The following is a 12,104-nucleotide window of genomic DNA, read 5'->3' as shown; positions in this document are numbered from 1 at the left end:
AGAGCCGATGCAGAGAAGTACAATTACTCAGTACTACTACGACGCATCATCTCTTAAATAACACACATTGCTGGCTTAAATTAGGTCCGGTCAAGACATCCCTATATTCTTAATTGTCAACACTTTCCGAACAGCGAGATTGCATCTCTTCAGAAACCAATAGACCATGGAAGAAGAAATTCCCAAACAAATATCTGAGGTTGAAGAGAGTAACAAATTTAAATATTCTGATTGCCAAATCAGATCAAGGACAGAAATCAGGATCCTCAACCTGCTGCCACCTATAAACTCCAACCCCGACGCATTACACTGCACGCTGAGTGTTGCAAAGCCGGAGGATAAACCTTTATACGAAGCTGTATCGTATGTTTGGGGCCCGCCAGTATTCCCTGAACGACTACATCTTCCGTCCGGTTACTTGAACATCACTACGAACCTTGCTGCTGCTCTACGCCAATTCAGATATCCTGATCGTCAGCGGCAATTATGGGTCGATGCTGTATGTATCAACCAGCAGAATGATATTGAGAAAGGGCATCAAGTCCAATTGATGTCTCAGTTGTATAGGAATACCGAGCGTGCATTGGTTTGGCTAGGGGAAGAGTACAGCAACACCCAGGCTATTTTCGGTTTACTCGAAAGATTCGCTGCTGAACATCAACTCTTTGGAATCAATCGAGATGACAGCTTTTTCGAAGTTTTTCAGAAACTTCGTGTTCTATTTCCTGAGGATGAAGCCGAGTCTGAAATCCCGCACTTCGCCCATTCTATTAGCCCATCAATTATTAATCTACTCCAGGTATCGTGGTTTGAACGCCTTTGGGTTATCCAAGAGGCTGTGCTTCCGGGAAAAGTCCAAGTATTCTGGGGACATGAAACACTGAATTTAGATACATTAATACTGGCTATGAAGGTTTACCTTGCGCTAGCTCGCAAAAGCTCTACAATTGAGTTCTCAAATATTTGGGTACCTCTGATTTTTCTGAGTGATCTCCGAGAAAACTTCCACAGTATTTTGACTGGTCATGGAGGAAACAAGACTCGTATAATCGAATGCAATCTATTCGATATCGTGGCCAACTTCTCGCCTCTGAAAGCTTGTTATAATGACATGGATAGAATCTTTGGCTTACTGGGGTTACAATCCAATGACGATTTCGGGTTCGAGGTGAACTATGAAGGCACTGTGGAAAGCGTCTACTTCGAATTTGCACTCAAAGCCTTGGAATCAATAGACCTTGAAAATTTTCTCCAAGAAGCTTTTAGGATACGTGATAGTACGAGTCATCTTCGTGAGGGTATACCTGTCAGACTGCCTAGTTGGGTTCCTGACTGGAGGTGCACTAAATCGGGGGGTAGACTTTCACTCGAACGTTTCCAATCAGCCACAACTCTTCCGGAATGTCTCTCCTATGAGAAGGAAACCCTACCCTTTATTAGGCTTGGAGGTGTAAGGGTTGATATTATCGCCGACGATTTATCGACAATTTTCCCTGATAGAGATGATTTGCACTCTTTAGAGGATATTTGGAAGTCTCATCCCGCACGGCTTATAAATCTGAAAGATTTTCTGTTAAAGCATTTGCCGACTGACAAATCCCTTCCTATTGAGGACGCGACAAAGAATTTCGTAGGAACGATACTTTCGGAAATGGCATTCGTGGGGTCATTACAGGGGATTCCACAAGTGGAAAATGGTTTGGAAGGTTTATATACTTGGTGGATGAATTTTGAAAACGCCCACGCAAAAAAGACTGATAGCTCGAACATTCCGGTCAATTTGGGATCCCTCAAAATGCCAAGAGAGTCTTTTCGGAGAAGTGGGAATTTTGTCATAACTAAAACAGGGCATATGGGTACTGGTCCATTACTTGTGAAGAGAGGAGATATCGTGGCTATATTCGATGGGCTCAGGACGCCTATCGTACTCCGACCAGTCCTACCGGATCAGCCTTCGAGGCCACCCATGTACTCACCTAATAAAGAGCAAGTATTTGTACCAGATGAGCAGTGGGAACTCTTAGGAGAATGCTATCTCCATGGATTTATGAATAACGAGGTCGCTGAACCACAATGGAGAGAGAAGAGCGAAATGTTTTGGATTACCTGATGTTAGAAGTCTTCTCAAGCATGCACAGCAAGCGTTTAGTTCTAGCTCTAGAAATATGCTTGCTTTTGCTCCATTCCTAAAGGATGAATACAAAGAAACACTATCATATTCTCCGGAACGTTTCGAGAACTCAAGTCTCAATCCACACGTTACACAGAGACTGCAATTTCGGTGGATAATACCGTGCTCTCGGCAATCTGAACTTCTACGTATCAACTCCGCCCTCAAGACTTTACGACGAGCGACTTCGAGAAAACGACCGGTGTAAACTAGGCTAGTAGTTTCCCAGATACAATAGTGTAGGAAATGAAGAATTCACGAATAAGATTTGCATCGATAGTTCGGAATATACAGCACGGATTATATTCATCGCGTTGGGATTATGAATCTACGAGATGAGACTGGCATCAATTTCGAAGCATCGTATATTGAAATCTCTGCTATTTGATCTTTTGGTTTCATGGCGACGAATGACAGAGTGATGCTGAACAAAACTTCACTTGGGGCCAAATCTTAATCACAGCGACAGCTCGAAACCCACAGATGCGGAAATAGCTACACAAGCATAACCTCTTGACTTCAGAAGCCTGACCCCCGGAATTCTCTCTAGTTACTCTCCTCCAGGGCCACAATTAAGGGATTTCCCCGGCCTCCTAGTCTTCTTCTTCTTCTTCTTCTTCTTCCTCCTCCTCCACAACCACTTCTCCCACGTTTCCTCCGCAAGCGCCGTCGGAACCTCATGCACAGCCATCTTCCACTTCTGCGACATCCCATACAGCTCGCGCTTCTCCAGATTTCGCAGCAGCGCTGTATACTGCAACACACGCGGACTATGCGCACCCTGCAGGACCGTCCATCCCGCTACCGCTTTCTCAACAAAAATTCTCGCGCGCGCTAGATCGCCATTCGCGATGGAGATTTGCGCCGCGTCGTAAACGGCTCGGGGGAGTCCGGTATCATGGGGTCCTAGTTCGTTGTACAGACGAACCTGCTGATCCACGTAGCGGAGTTTAAGTAAAGGGGCAGAGAGGATTCCCCTCATGCCATCCGGGCTAATGAGGTCGTCGAGTTTGAGAATTTCCTCGAGCAGCAGAGATGACATGAACACGCAAATGCGAATTTCCTGCGCAATCCCTGTTGTCGAGTTTCGCGCTTGTTGAGGACCCCGAGATAGAAGATTGTGATTTCTTCACCCGATTCCATGTCTCGTTTCGCATGCATAGATGGTGTGGCGCTTGCTATTCTCGTTCCAGCCTTTTAGGGCATTGTTATCGCAGGCATGATTGATGCGACATGCATTTGTGAATATTCCAGCCTCTCTTACAGAATCTCCGAACGGTAGAGCGTGTTTTCGGATGATTCCTAGGTGCGGCGAGTAGCGTCGTTGGCATAGATATTGTGCATGGAGAGAAAGGCTTGTCGCTTGTTTGTAGTGAGCGCTTCGACTTGTGTACGTATAGATGCTCGCAAGACTGCTGTATCAGAAGCGTCCTCCGGGATCCTGATGATGGGCTCTTAGGCAAGGATGCATGTGCCCATGGGGATTGTTCGTGTGGCGATAAGTCCTTTTCCCTTATCTGAGACCTCTTGAATAGAGTACATTGGTTCAGGCACAGAGCTCGACATGTTCGTGCACTCGCAATTCGATCCTTTACTCGAGAAGTATATCTGTTGCTGGAGATGAAGTCAAAGAAAAAGCCTAGATAAATTCGTAGATACGTGATACAGTCCCATGAATGCAACCCTCTACGCATATGAAAATTTGCGTAGCATACCTACTCATCAAAGAGGATTGGCCGAGCACAAATGCGTTGGCGCTTAACAAGACAGCAGTATGCTAACATCCATCCGAGGGCAACTCGCATGAAAGGGCAACGACAGTCACACTTGTGACCAAAAGGTATTTTCTCCCCCCAAAATTGTCGATTTCATTCCTTCCTAATTATTAACTCTTATCCTGTGTATTCGAGATATCTTTCTCATCATTAAACACTCCTTGAGCTTCTTAATCCCGAAGACATAAGTAGAAATGAAAGATATATCCCAATCAAACAATCATTGCAATCATTATAAATTCATAGCACTACTCAGTACATACAACGATGGGAAAAGATTAATGCGACAATTCAAAAATTCTGTTGCTTGTACCACATCAATCAAAAGCGACAGCTACCTACCTAGGAATACAAAAAATTATTCCCCTTCAAACAATCTCCTCAGATATTAATCAATTTCTAAAAATAAGCGCCGTCCACTTTTCGGGAAACCCGGATACAAAACACAATATATACCATATCAGAATAATTTAATCATGCATTTCAAGATATCAACACTTTCTCTATGCCATACCATAATTAATACAAACACAAATACAAATACTCAGAGAGAGAGAGAGAGAGGTCCAGACCAGACCCGCAAAACCGAACCAGAACCGGCCTATTCTCGATCAATGCCAAACAGACCCAATGAATCGAACTACGCCGCCGTAAATAACGAATCCGTCCACTCGGACCAAAGCTTCTTTTCTTAGATGTGGATCAGATTATTTTCGTTTCCGTGGCCTAGTATCAAAAACATGCATGCACTCCTATCTAGGGGGACCAGATACTATATATATATTATAAATACTGATTTCCGATCTGCATCTGCATAGAACGTGTGGCAAACACGAAATCAATAAGATTGAGTAATTTGCAATTCCTCAAATCAGAGAGGGGGAAGGATGAAGATGCTAGTTCGGGTATCGGAGGGGCAGCCGGGGAAAGAAGCTTTTGTAGAAATAGGTGCGGAAAGGGCGGTGCAAAAGATGCGTATGGGGAAATGCGGGGCGTGGTGGGAGTAGGGATGCGGGTGGACGCGTCCGGATGGAGTAATGTGGTTCCGCGTTGTAATTTTAGGGTTTGGGAGGCGAGATAGATGGCGAGAGAGAGGGAGAGAGATAAATAGATGAGGATTTTCTAGAGGTCTTGGGTTTGAGAGAATGTGTGTTTGTGAATAGCGTTTGAGTTTGAGTTTAAGTGTGTTTTTTGTTCAATACTTTGCAACAATGTCGTTCGTTCGTACTCTTGGAAAAGCTGCTTTGGCAACCCTTCTTCTCACTCCTTCTTCCATATCAGCTGCAGACTACACACCTCAAGAAACCGTCTTGAATTCTGGTCGTCCAACTTTCTACGATGCCTCAACATCCATTCCTGGTAAAATTGCCCTCGAAGAACATGTTGGCAATGATCTCCTGAACGGTCTCTATACCGTGCCTTACTATCCCAACACCAACGAACCTCAATACTCTGATTCCGTCTACATCGCCGATGTAGGTGAGAAAATGCTCGATATTCCTTCGCGCATTGCGAATATGGATGCTGCAAACATTAGCATTTCCGTTTTAACATTTGGAGGCCCGGGTATCCAAGGAGTATTCAATGCTACCTATGCGACTTATGCCGCCGGATATGTGAACGATTATTTGTATAAGAATTATAAGAATAATGCGAATTACACGGGGAGATTTGAGTTTTGGTGTAAGTAACATGCATCTGCCTGCCTTGTACTTGCAACGAGACTAACAAGATCAATAGGCAGCAATGCACTTCAAGAACCCGCCAACGCCGCCACCGAACTCGAACGCTGTGTCAAAGAACTCGGAGGCGTCGGGTCCTTTGTCGGAGGCTACACCAACAATGGAGGTATCAACGGTACCGCAAACGATATCGTCTATCTCGACGACCCAAGCATGGAGCCTTTCCTCGAAAAAGTAGTCGAGCTAGATGTCCCCATCTACTTGCATCCTCGTATGCCAGCCCCTAGCCAACTTCTCAGTGTCAAAGGCTATGAATTCTTGGGTTCATCTCCTTGGGGATTTTCCTCCGAGACAGGTGCTCATGCTCTGCGTCTTATGGTATCAGGAACTCTAGATAAATATCCTACTCTTAAAATAGTGCTCGGACATTGTGGAGAGGGACTTCCATTTTTCCTTCCACGGATTGATCAGCGATTGAGACATTTCAATAAAGATTTGTTCAACAGCACCCTTACGATGGAAGAGTACTGGCTCCGCAATTTCTGGGTTACAACTGCGGGCGTACAAGATGCAGGAACTGTGGTGGATACCATTAAGAGAACAGGAGAGGATAGAGTAATGTTCAGTGTTGATTATCCATTTGAGGATACGGTGGAGATTGCGGGATGGTTTGACCGTTTGGAGATGAACACACTTACCAAGACGAAGTTGGCATACGAGAATGCGAAGGCGCTTCTTAAATTGACTTAGGGAATAAACCTCGGGGGTATTGTTGTAGTTAATATTCATGTTGTGTCTTTTGAGTTGAGAAAAGTTGGTGGAGGTTGGCGTGTGGTTGAATATTTAGTGGGCGATACTGTGATGTAGTTCGAGTCATCTGACGATTGGTTGTAGTCGAAGTGGTGCTCGACAGATTCCAATGAAGAGTTTTCATTCTGTACATAAAACTTTGAAGCGATATTTGACAGTACTCGACACTGTTGATAGTATTTGAGGCATGATAGAATAGAAAATGTATAATTGCTCATGAAAGTCTTGTTATGAAATGGGTGCCATGTGATAACAAACGACAACAACGCTTTCAGCGAGCAGTACATAAAAGTTATTAACATACTCACCTACCCTGCACACGAATCCTCATCCACTGGTCTCTCACAAACACTATGAAATGGAGTGATATTGGCTGGAAACTCCCATTGAGGTTGATACTATCAAACTTCTCATTTTGATGGGTCCTCAGTCTTGGCTTTGGATTCAAGCTTTGATTCATAGATTGATCTAAGCCTTGCGGGTCATGCTGATTTATTATGGGTTTTGATGGGGATTTGGTGATGAGTTTGAGGGTCTGGTCGTATAGGGATGGTATTCTTTGGAATCATGCGGAGTGAGTGAACAATTGCTTGTTAGTACTGTCCCACTCGTTCGCAAAGTCTTCATTGCTGCCCGCTAGTACTCAAAGTAGGAAATACTGATTAGTATCGCGAACAGTAGAAATGGTATCGTCTTTCTCTTTGGACCCAAAAAACCAAAGCTTCACCAACTTCTCTTGCTTTGGGTTTGAGTCGCAATGTTGTGAATGAGATTCGAGTACGATAGCGTGCTGATACGATTCTGCATGATTCATAGAATGCATGATAACCGTGTGGGCGATGGAGAGAATGTGACAATTTCTTCCTTGATCCCTTTTCTATGATGATGTAGGTAGTTGATTGATTGAGCAGGAATGTTAATTGCGAATTGATCTTAGCGATTACTGAGGTGTGGCTTTAGATGCTATCATTGCTATCACATGACTAAGCTAATCTTTTTGGCTCCGATATTACTAGACACACGGCAGATGGAACTTAATGTGGCACCTGTTTGCCAATTTCTACCCAGGAGCCAGGACAATACTGAGTGCCGCCCAGAGTATCCCAAACAAATAATACCTAGGTAGTACTATCGAAGGTTTCAATTGAATCTCAAATACCCGTCAAACACGTGTACATGTGTATGGTTTAGATTCTTGATTAGGTAAGCATATCATCAATGTTAAGAAAGTATTTGATATATTCCAGATCTTTCTCATCTGAAACCATTCATATCGTAGACTTTCCCGAATCGTAATAAATCGACAAGAGTGCTTACTAGGTTCTAGGTATTCTGTAGGGACCACGCCACTGGATGAACCCCTGAATTTACGACGTCATTTATCATTTATCACTTTATACTTTATTGATAAAGGGTCGCACAGCCTTACAGGGGGACCGGCAAGTTTTTTTATTCTTTTATTTTATTTTATTAGGTGACACTTGGTCGGACGGACGGACGGGCAAGTACCTGGTAATGAATGAATGAATGATGAAATGAAGATAGATATACTTTGGTTTCGTAGAATAAACATAAATGTTTTTGGAGTACTTTGTGAACCTACCTGGAGTATGTAGGTGCTCGTTAGATAATTGATGTTAATGGCTGTAGACATGAAGTTCAATTATTTTCTTACACTCACGCTACCACTACCAAGTCTTTACCTAGTGCACTCGCCCGTTGTTTACCTAGTTTTCCCCAGTATCGGCTAAAATGGTTGACGTTTTGACGCCTTGGTAGGTAGGTATGACCATGACATGATGACATAACTGGTGTCTGGTCCAAAAAAGGTTCGGATGATATGAAACTTCACTTCACTCAAAACAAGCTACTAAGCAACTCAGGAATAACCTTAACAAAATCAATATCAGACTTCACTTTCACTTTCACTTCACTCTATCTATCATCCCTTCCACGGAAGTAATCAGTCTTCACTCCCATGATTCTTATCCTCGGTACCTACGTAGTATTCTCACCACATCCTTCCCGGTACATGCAATCCCATCCACACCAAGGCCAAAGCTATGACGATAGGCCACCCAAGAAAAAGACGCCCAATCAATCAATCAATCAATCAATCAATCTCACCACCACCCTGCTGACCAACCCATGTAAATATTGGATTTCCTTGTTTGTGAACCTTTTTTTTCCCTTCTCTTTCCAATAGGGACGTCTCAAATCAAGAATCAAGATATGCGACCAACGCACCACTTTCATATGTCACTTTCTCTTGACTTCTGGACTTCTGGAGTAGCTTGGGTTGGTTACAAGAATATAATAGGTGGTTATATTAAAAGCTTAAGAGACCCTTTCTTTTTCTTCTTTCTGAGATAGAATATCTACACACAAAGTAACTTTCCATCTATCCATCTATCTATCTATCTAGACTTGAATAAAGTCAAAGTTAGTTGACTTTGGACTTGATTTTACTCTCTCTCTCTCTCTCTCTCTCTTTCTCATACGCTTCTACATCTTCAAATAAACACCCAAACATCAACTCAATACCCAACCTTCAAAATGGCGACCGGTTTCCTCCACCACATCGGTACATTCCTGCTCTTCGCATCTTCCATCCTCCTCCTCATAACCACCATTTCCGCTCCCGTCATCAATGATATCGGAATCATGAAGGTCAAATTGACAAACGGAACCGATTCCCACAATTCCGTGGTTTCATTTGGTACTTTTGGATATTGTGTTTTGGATGTTGATTCGTGAGTATCCTTTCCTTTCCTTCTCTTCCCTTCCATCCCATCTCATCTCATTGAGAACACGACAAGATCTCGACCCAATAAAAAAACACCAAACTAACAACTCTTTTCAAAAACAGAAATGGAAACGACTACTGCACTAAAAAACACATCGGCTACAACCCCGCCGCCATCATGTCCCAAATCGAATCCACCGATTTCAGCACCGCCAGCGAAGACACCACCAAAGCCCTCACCCGCGTGATGATCCTCCACCCCGTCGCATGCGGAGTCATGTTTATCGCATTTCTCCTCGCACTCGGCGCCGGTCTCATTGGTTCTTTCCTCGCGGCTCTCGTCTCTAGCATCGCATTCATCATTGCTTTGGTAGCGATGGCGTGCGATTTTGCGCTCTTTGGAATCATCAAAAACCATGTCAATGGAGATGGAAGTGGAAGTCATGCGTATTTCAGCGTGGGTATCTGGTGTATCTTGGCGGCTATGATTGCGGGATTTTTGGGCGCCGTCGTCGTGTTTGTTACGTGTTTGAGTAAGAGAATGCATAAGAAGAAGACGAGGAGTGCGATTGGAGAGAAGGGTTATGTTGGAGGTGTGAGACCTGCTAAGAGACACTTTTGGCAGCGACGCAGCAGATACTAGGGGATATTCTGGTTCTGAGATGGATGGGAGTGGAGTTTGATGAAAGGAAGGGAAGATGGGGAAGTGCATAGCTGGGGAAGAGAATCGATGGACTAGATGAAACTGAATCTGGTAATGAAAGGAGAGGAGAGGAGAGGAGAGGAACGACTTACATAATGATACGACCGCTACGACATTCCATTTCCTTTATACCATCTGTACTTTTCAAGCGAGAGATACCATACTACACATTGGCGCTTTGGTGTACTCTAGTTTACTTGCGTACGTTTCATAGCAGCGATATAGATCGCCGTAATAATAAACATTTTCTATAAATTTGAATTTGTATTTGTATTTGTATTTGAATTTGTATTTGTATCTCTATTATGATTTGGCTTTCCTCTTTATCAAATCATTTATACTCATACTCATACTTATATTCATACTTATATTTATACTCATACTTATACTTATACTCATACTCATATTTATATTTATATTTATATTTATATTTATATTTATATTTATATTTATATTTATATTTATATTTATATTTATATTTATATTTATATTTATATTTATATTTATATTTATATTTATATTTATATTTATATTTATATTTATATTTATATTTATATTTATATTTATATTTATATTTATGTTTATATTTATACCCATATTTATACTCATACTTATACTCATACTTATACTTATACTTATATTTATATTTATACTTATACTTATACTTATACTCATATTCATATTCATACTCATACTCATACTTATACTTATATTCATACTCATACTCATACTCATACTCATACTCATACTCATACTCATACTCATATTCATACTCATATTCATACTCATACTCATACTCATACTCATACTCATACTCATACTCATACTTATACTTATACTCATATTCATACTCATACTCATACTCATATTCATACTCATACTCATAATCAAATCTCCATTCTCCAATCTCCAATCTCCAATATCTATCCAAACACCTCCTCACATTTATACTCATAAAAAGTATCCATGGATATCCCGTGGCACCCGCATCTCCTAAACTTTCTAAAAAAAAAAACAAAAAAAAAGCTATAAAAAAAACACAGCAAATAGATATTCTTCAGAATTTCCTCATCTCGTCTTGATAATCCATTCATATCCACTCACTAATAAGTGTATCGTAGAAAACTCGAATCATTAGTACACATGAATACCTAGTAGATGTAGATAGAATCGAACTCTTATCTAAGCACTCATTATCAATTATCCCATTATCCCATTATCCCATTATCCCATTATCCCATTATCCCATTATCCCATTATCCCATTATCCCATTATCCCATTATCCCATTATCCCATTATCCCATTATCCCATTATCCCATTATCCCATTATCCCATTATCCCTCCAACAGCAAATAATCCCAATACTCACTCACCACAAGAACCATCGATACCTACCTACCTAAATATGAAAAGAAAAGAATTCTTATTAAATCAATCTTAAATACTCTTTATATTTCTCTCACCCTCGCGATCTCAAAAGTCTACAGGTATATCTGTTATATTTAGTACTAGTAGGTAGGTAAGATTACTTTGATATTATTAATAGAATGAATAGAATAGAATGGATATTTATTCTCCTTCTTATTGTTTTGTCTGTTGCTTGTTGTCTAGGTATCTATTCTATCTATGATTATTATATATAGGTGTGAAATATACATATAAATACATATACATATACATCCATATACATAGAAATATAAAGTCCCGACCTAGGTATATAGGTAACTCAACTCAATTCATCTCAATTCACAAATCTACAACTAATCGGGGATTATATTTCCTTTCACTCCCTATTATACTAATAAGGGGGTCTTAGCAATTTATTAATTTTTCAGTAATTTATTAACTTTTTTTTTTTATATAAAATCTTTCTAATAAATAGAATTAATTTTTTCTAACTTTGTATTTACAAAAAATAAAAATATTTATTAATTTAATCTAATTATAAATATCTATTTATATTATTATAAAAATAAAAACTATAAGAATTATTATTAAAATTCATAAATTACTAAAAAGTTGATAAATTACTAAGGCTCTTTTATTATAGATAAAAAAATAAATAAATATAAACCCTCGATTAAATAAAAAATAAAACAAACGCCTATATGTAATTTCCAAATCGTGACTTCGTAATTGGGTATTAAATTTGTAGGTTTGTTTGTTTGTTTGTTTATATTTACACATGGGTATCGGGAAATGAGAATTGGGAAATA

General features: G+C 40.6%; 4 protein-coding genes across 4 annotated transcripts; 3 read left to right on the top strand and 1 right to left on the bottom strand.

Annotated features, from left to right (window-relative positions):
* Positions 1 to 166: 166 nt before the first annotated feature.
* EAE98_003658 (uncharacterized protein) lies at positions 167 to 2,110 on the top strand (the record flags this gene model as incomplete). The annotated part of the gene is made up of 1 exon (XM_038951278.1): positions 167 to 2,110. One exon carries the CDS (start codon positions 167 to 169, stop codon positions 2,108 to 2,110), a length of 1,944 nt encoding a protein of 647 aa, XP_038812742.1.
* A 610-nt stretch (positions 2,111 to 2,720) lies between these two features.
* Positions 2,721 to 3,212, bottom strand: EAE98_003657 (uncharacterized protein; the record flags this gene model as incomplete). Its single annotated transcript, XM_038951277.1, has 1 exon — positions 2,721 to 3,212. One exon carries the CDS (start codon positions 3,210 to 3,212, stop codon positions 2,721 to 2,723), a length of 492 nt encoding a protein of 163 aa, XP_038812741.1.
* A 1,944-nt stretch (positions 3,213 to 5,156) lies between these two features.
* On the top strand, positions 5,157 to 6,377 carry EAE98_003656 (uncharacterized protein; the record flags this gene model as incomplete). The annotated part of the gene is made up of 2 exons (XM_038951276.1): positions 5,157 to 5,628; positions 5,686 to 6,377. 2 exons carry the CDS (start codon positions 5,157 to 5,159, stop codon positions 6,375 to 6,377), a joined length of 1,164 nt encoding a protein of 387 aa, XP_038812740.1.
* A 2,421-nt stretch (positions 6,378 to 8,798) lies between these two features.
* Positions 8,799 to 10,171, top strand: EAE98_003655 (uncharacterized protein). The gene is made up of 2 exons (XM_038951275.1): positions 8,799 to 9,190; positions 9,307 to 10,171. Exons 1-2 carry the CDS (start codon positions 8,994 to 8,996, stop codon positions 9,824 to 9,826), a joined length of 717 nt encoding a protein of 238 aa, XP_038812739.1. The 5' UTR covers positions 8,799 to 8,993; the 3' UTR covers positions 9,827 to 10,171.
* The last annotated feature ends 1,933 nt before the right edge of the window (positions 10,172 to 12,104 follow it).

The sequence above is a fragment of the Botrytis deweyae genome (assembly GCF_014898535.1).
Source record: "Botrytis deweyae strain B1 chromosome Unknown BDEW_006, whole genome shotgun sequence".
In the NCBI taxonomy this organism is placed as follows: Eukaryota; Fungi; Ascomycota; class Leotiomycetes; order Helotiales; family Sclerotiniaceae; genus Botrytis; species Botrytis deweyae.
The sequence above is the reverse complement of the archived record's forward strand: the minus strand, read 5'-3'. Positions and strand labels throughout refer to the sequence as shown.

What these genes read in the sequence shown, in the direction of transcription:
- EAE98_003655 (XM_038951275.1), top strand. Translation starts at nt 8,994, where the DNA reads ATGGCGACCGGTTTCCTCCACCACATCGGTACATTCCTGCTCTTCGCA. An exon ending in TGTGTTTTGGATGTTGATTC is followed by an intron (nt 9,191 to 9,306) that starts GTGAGTATCCTT and finishes TTTCAAAAACAG; the next exon opens with AAATGGAAACGACTACTGCA.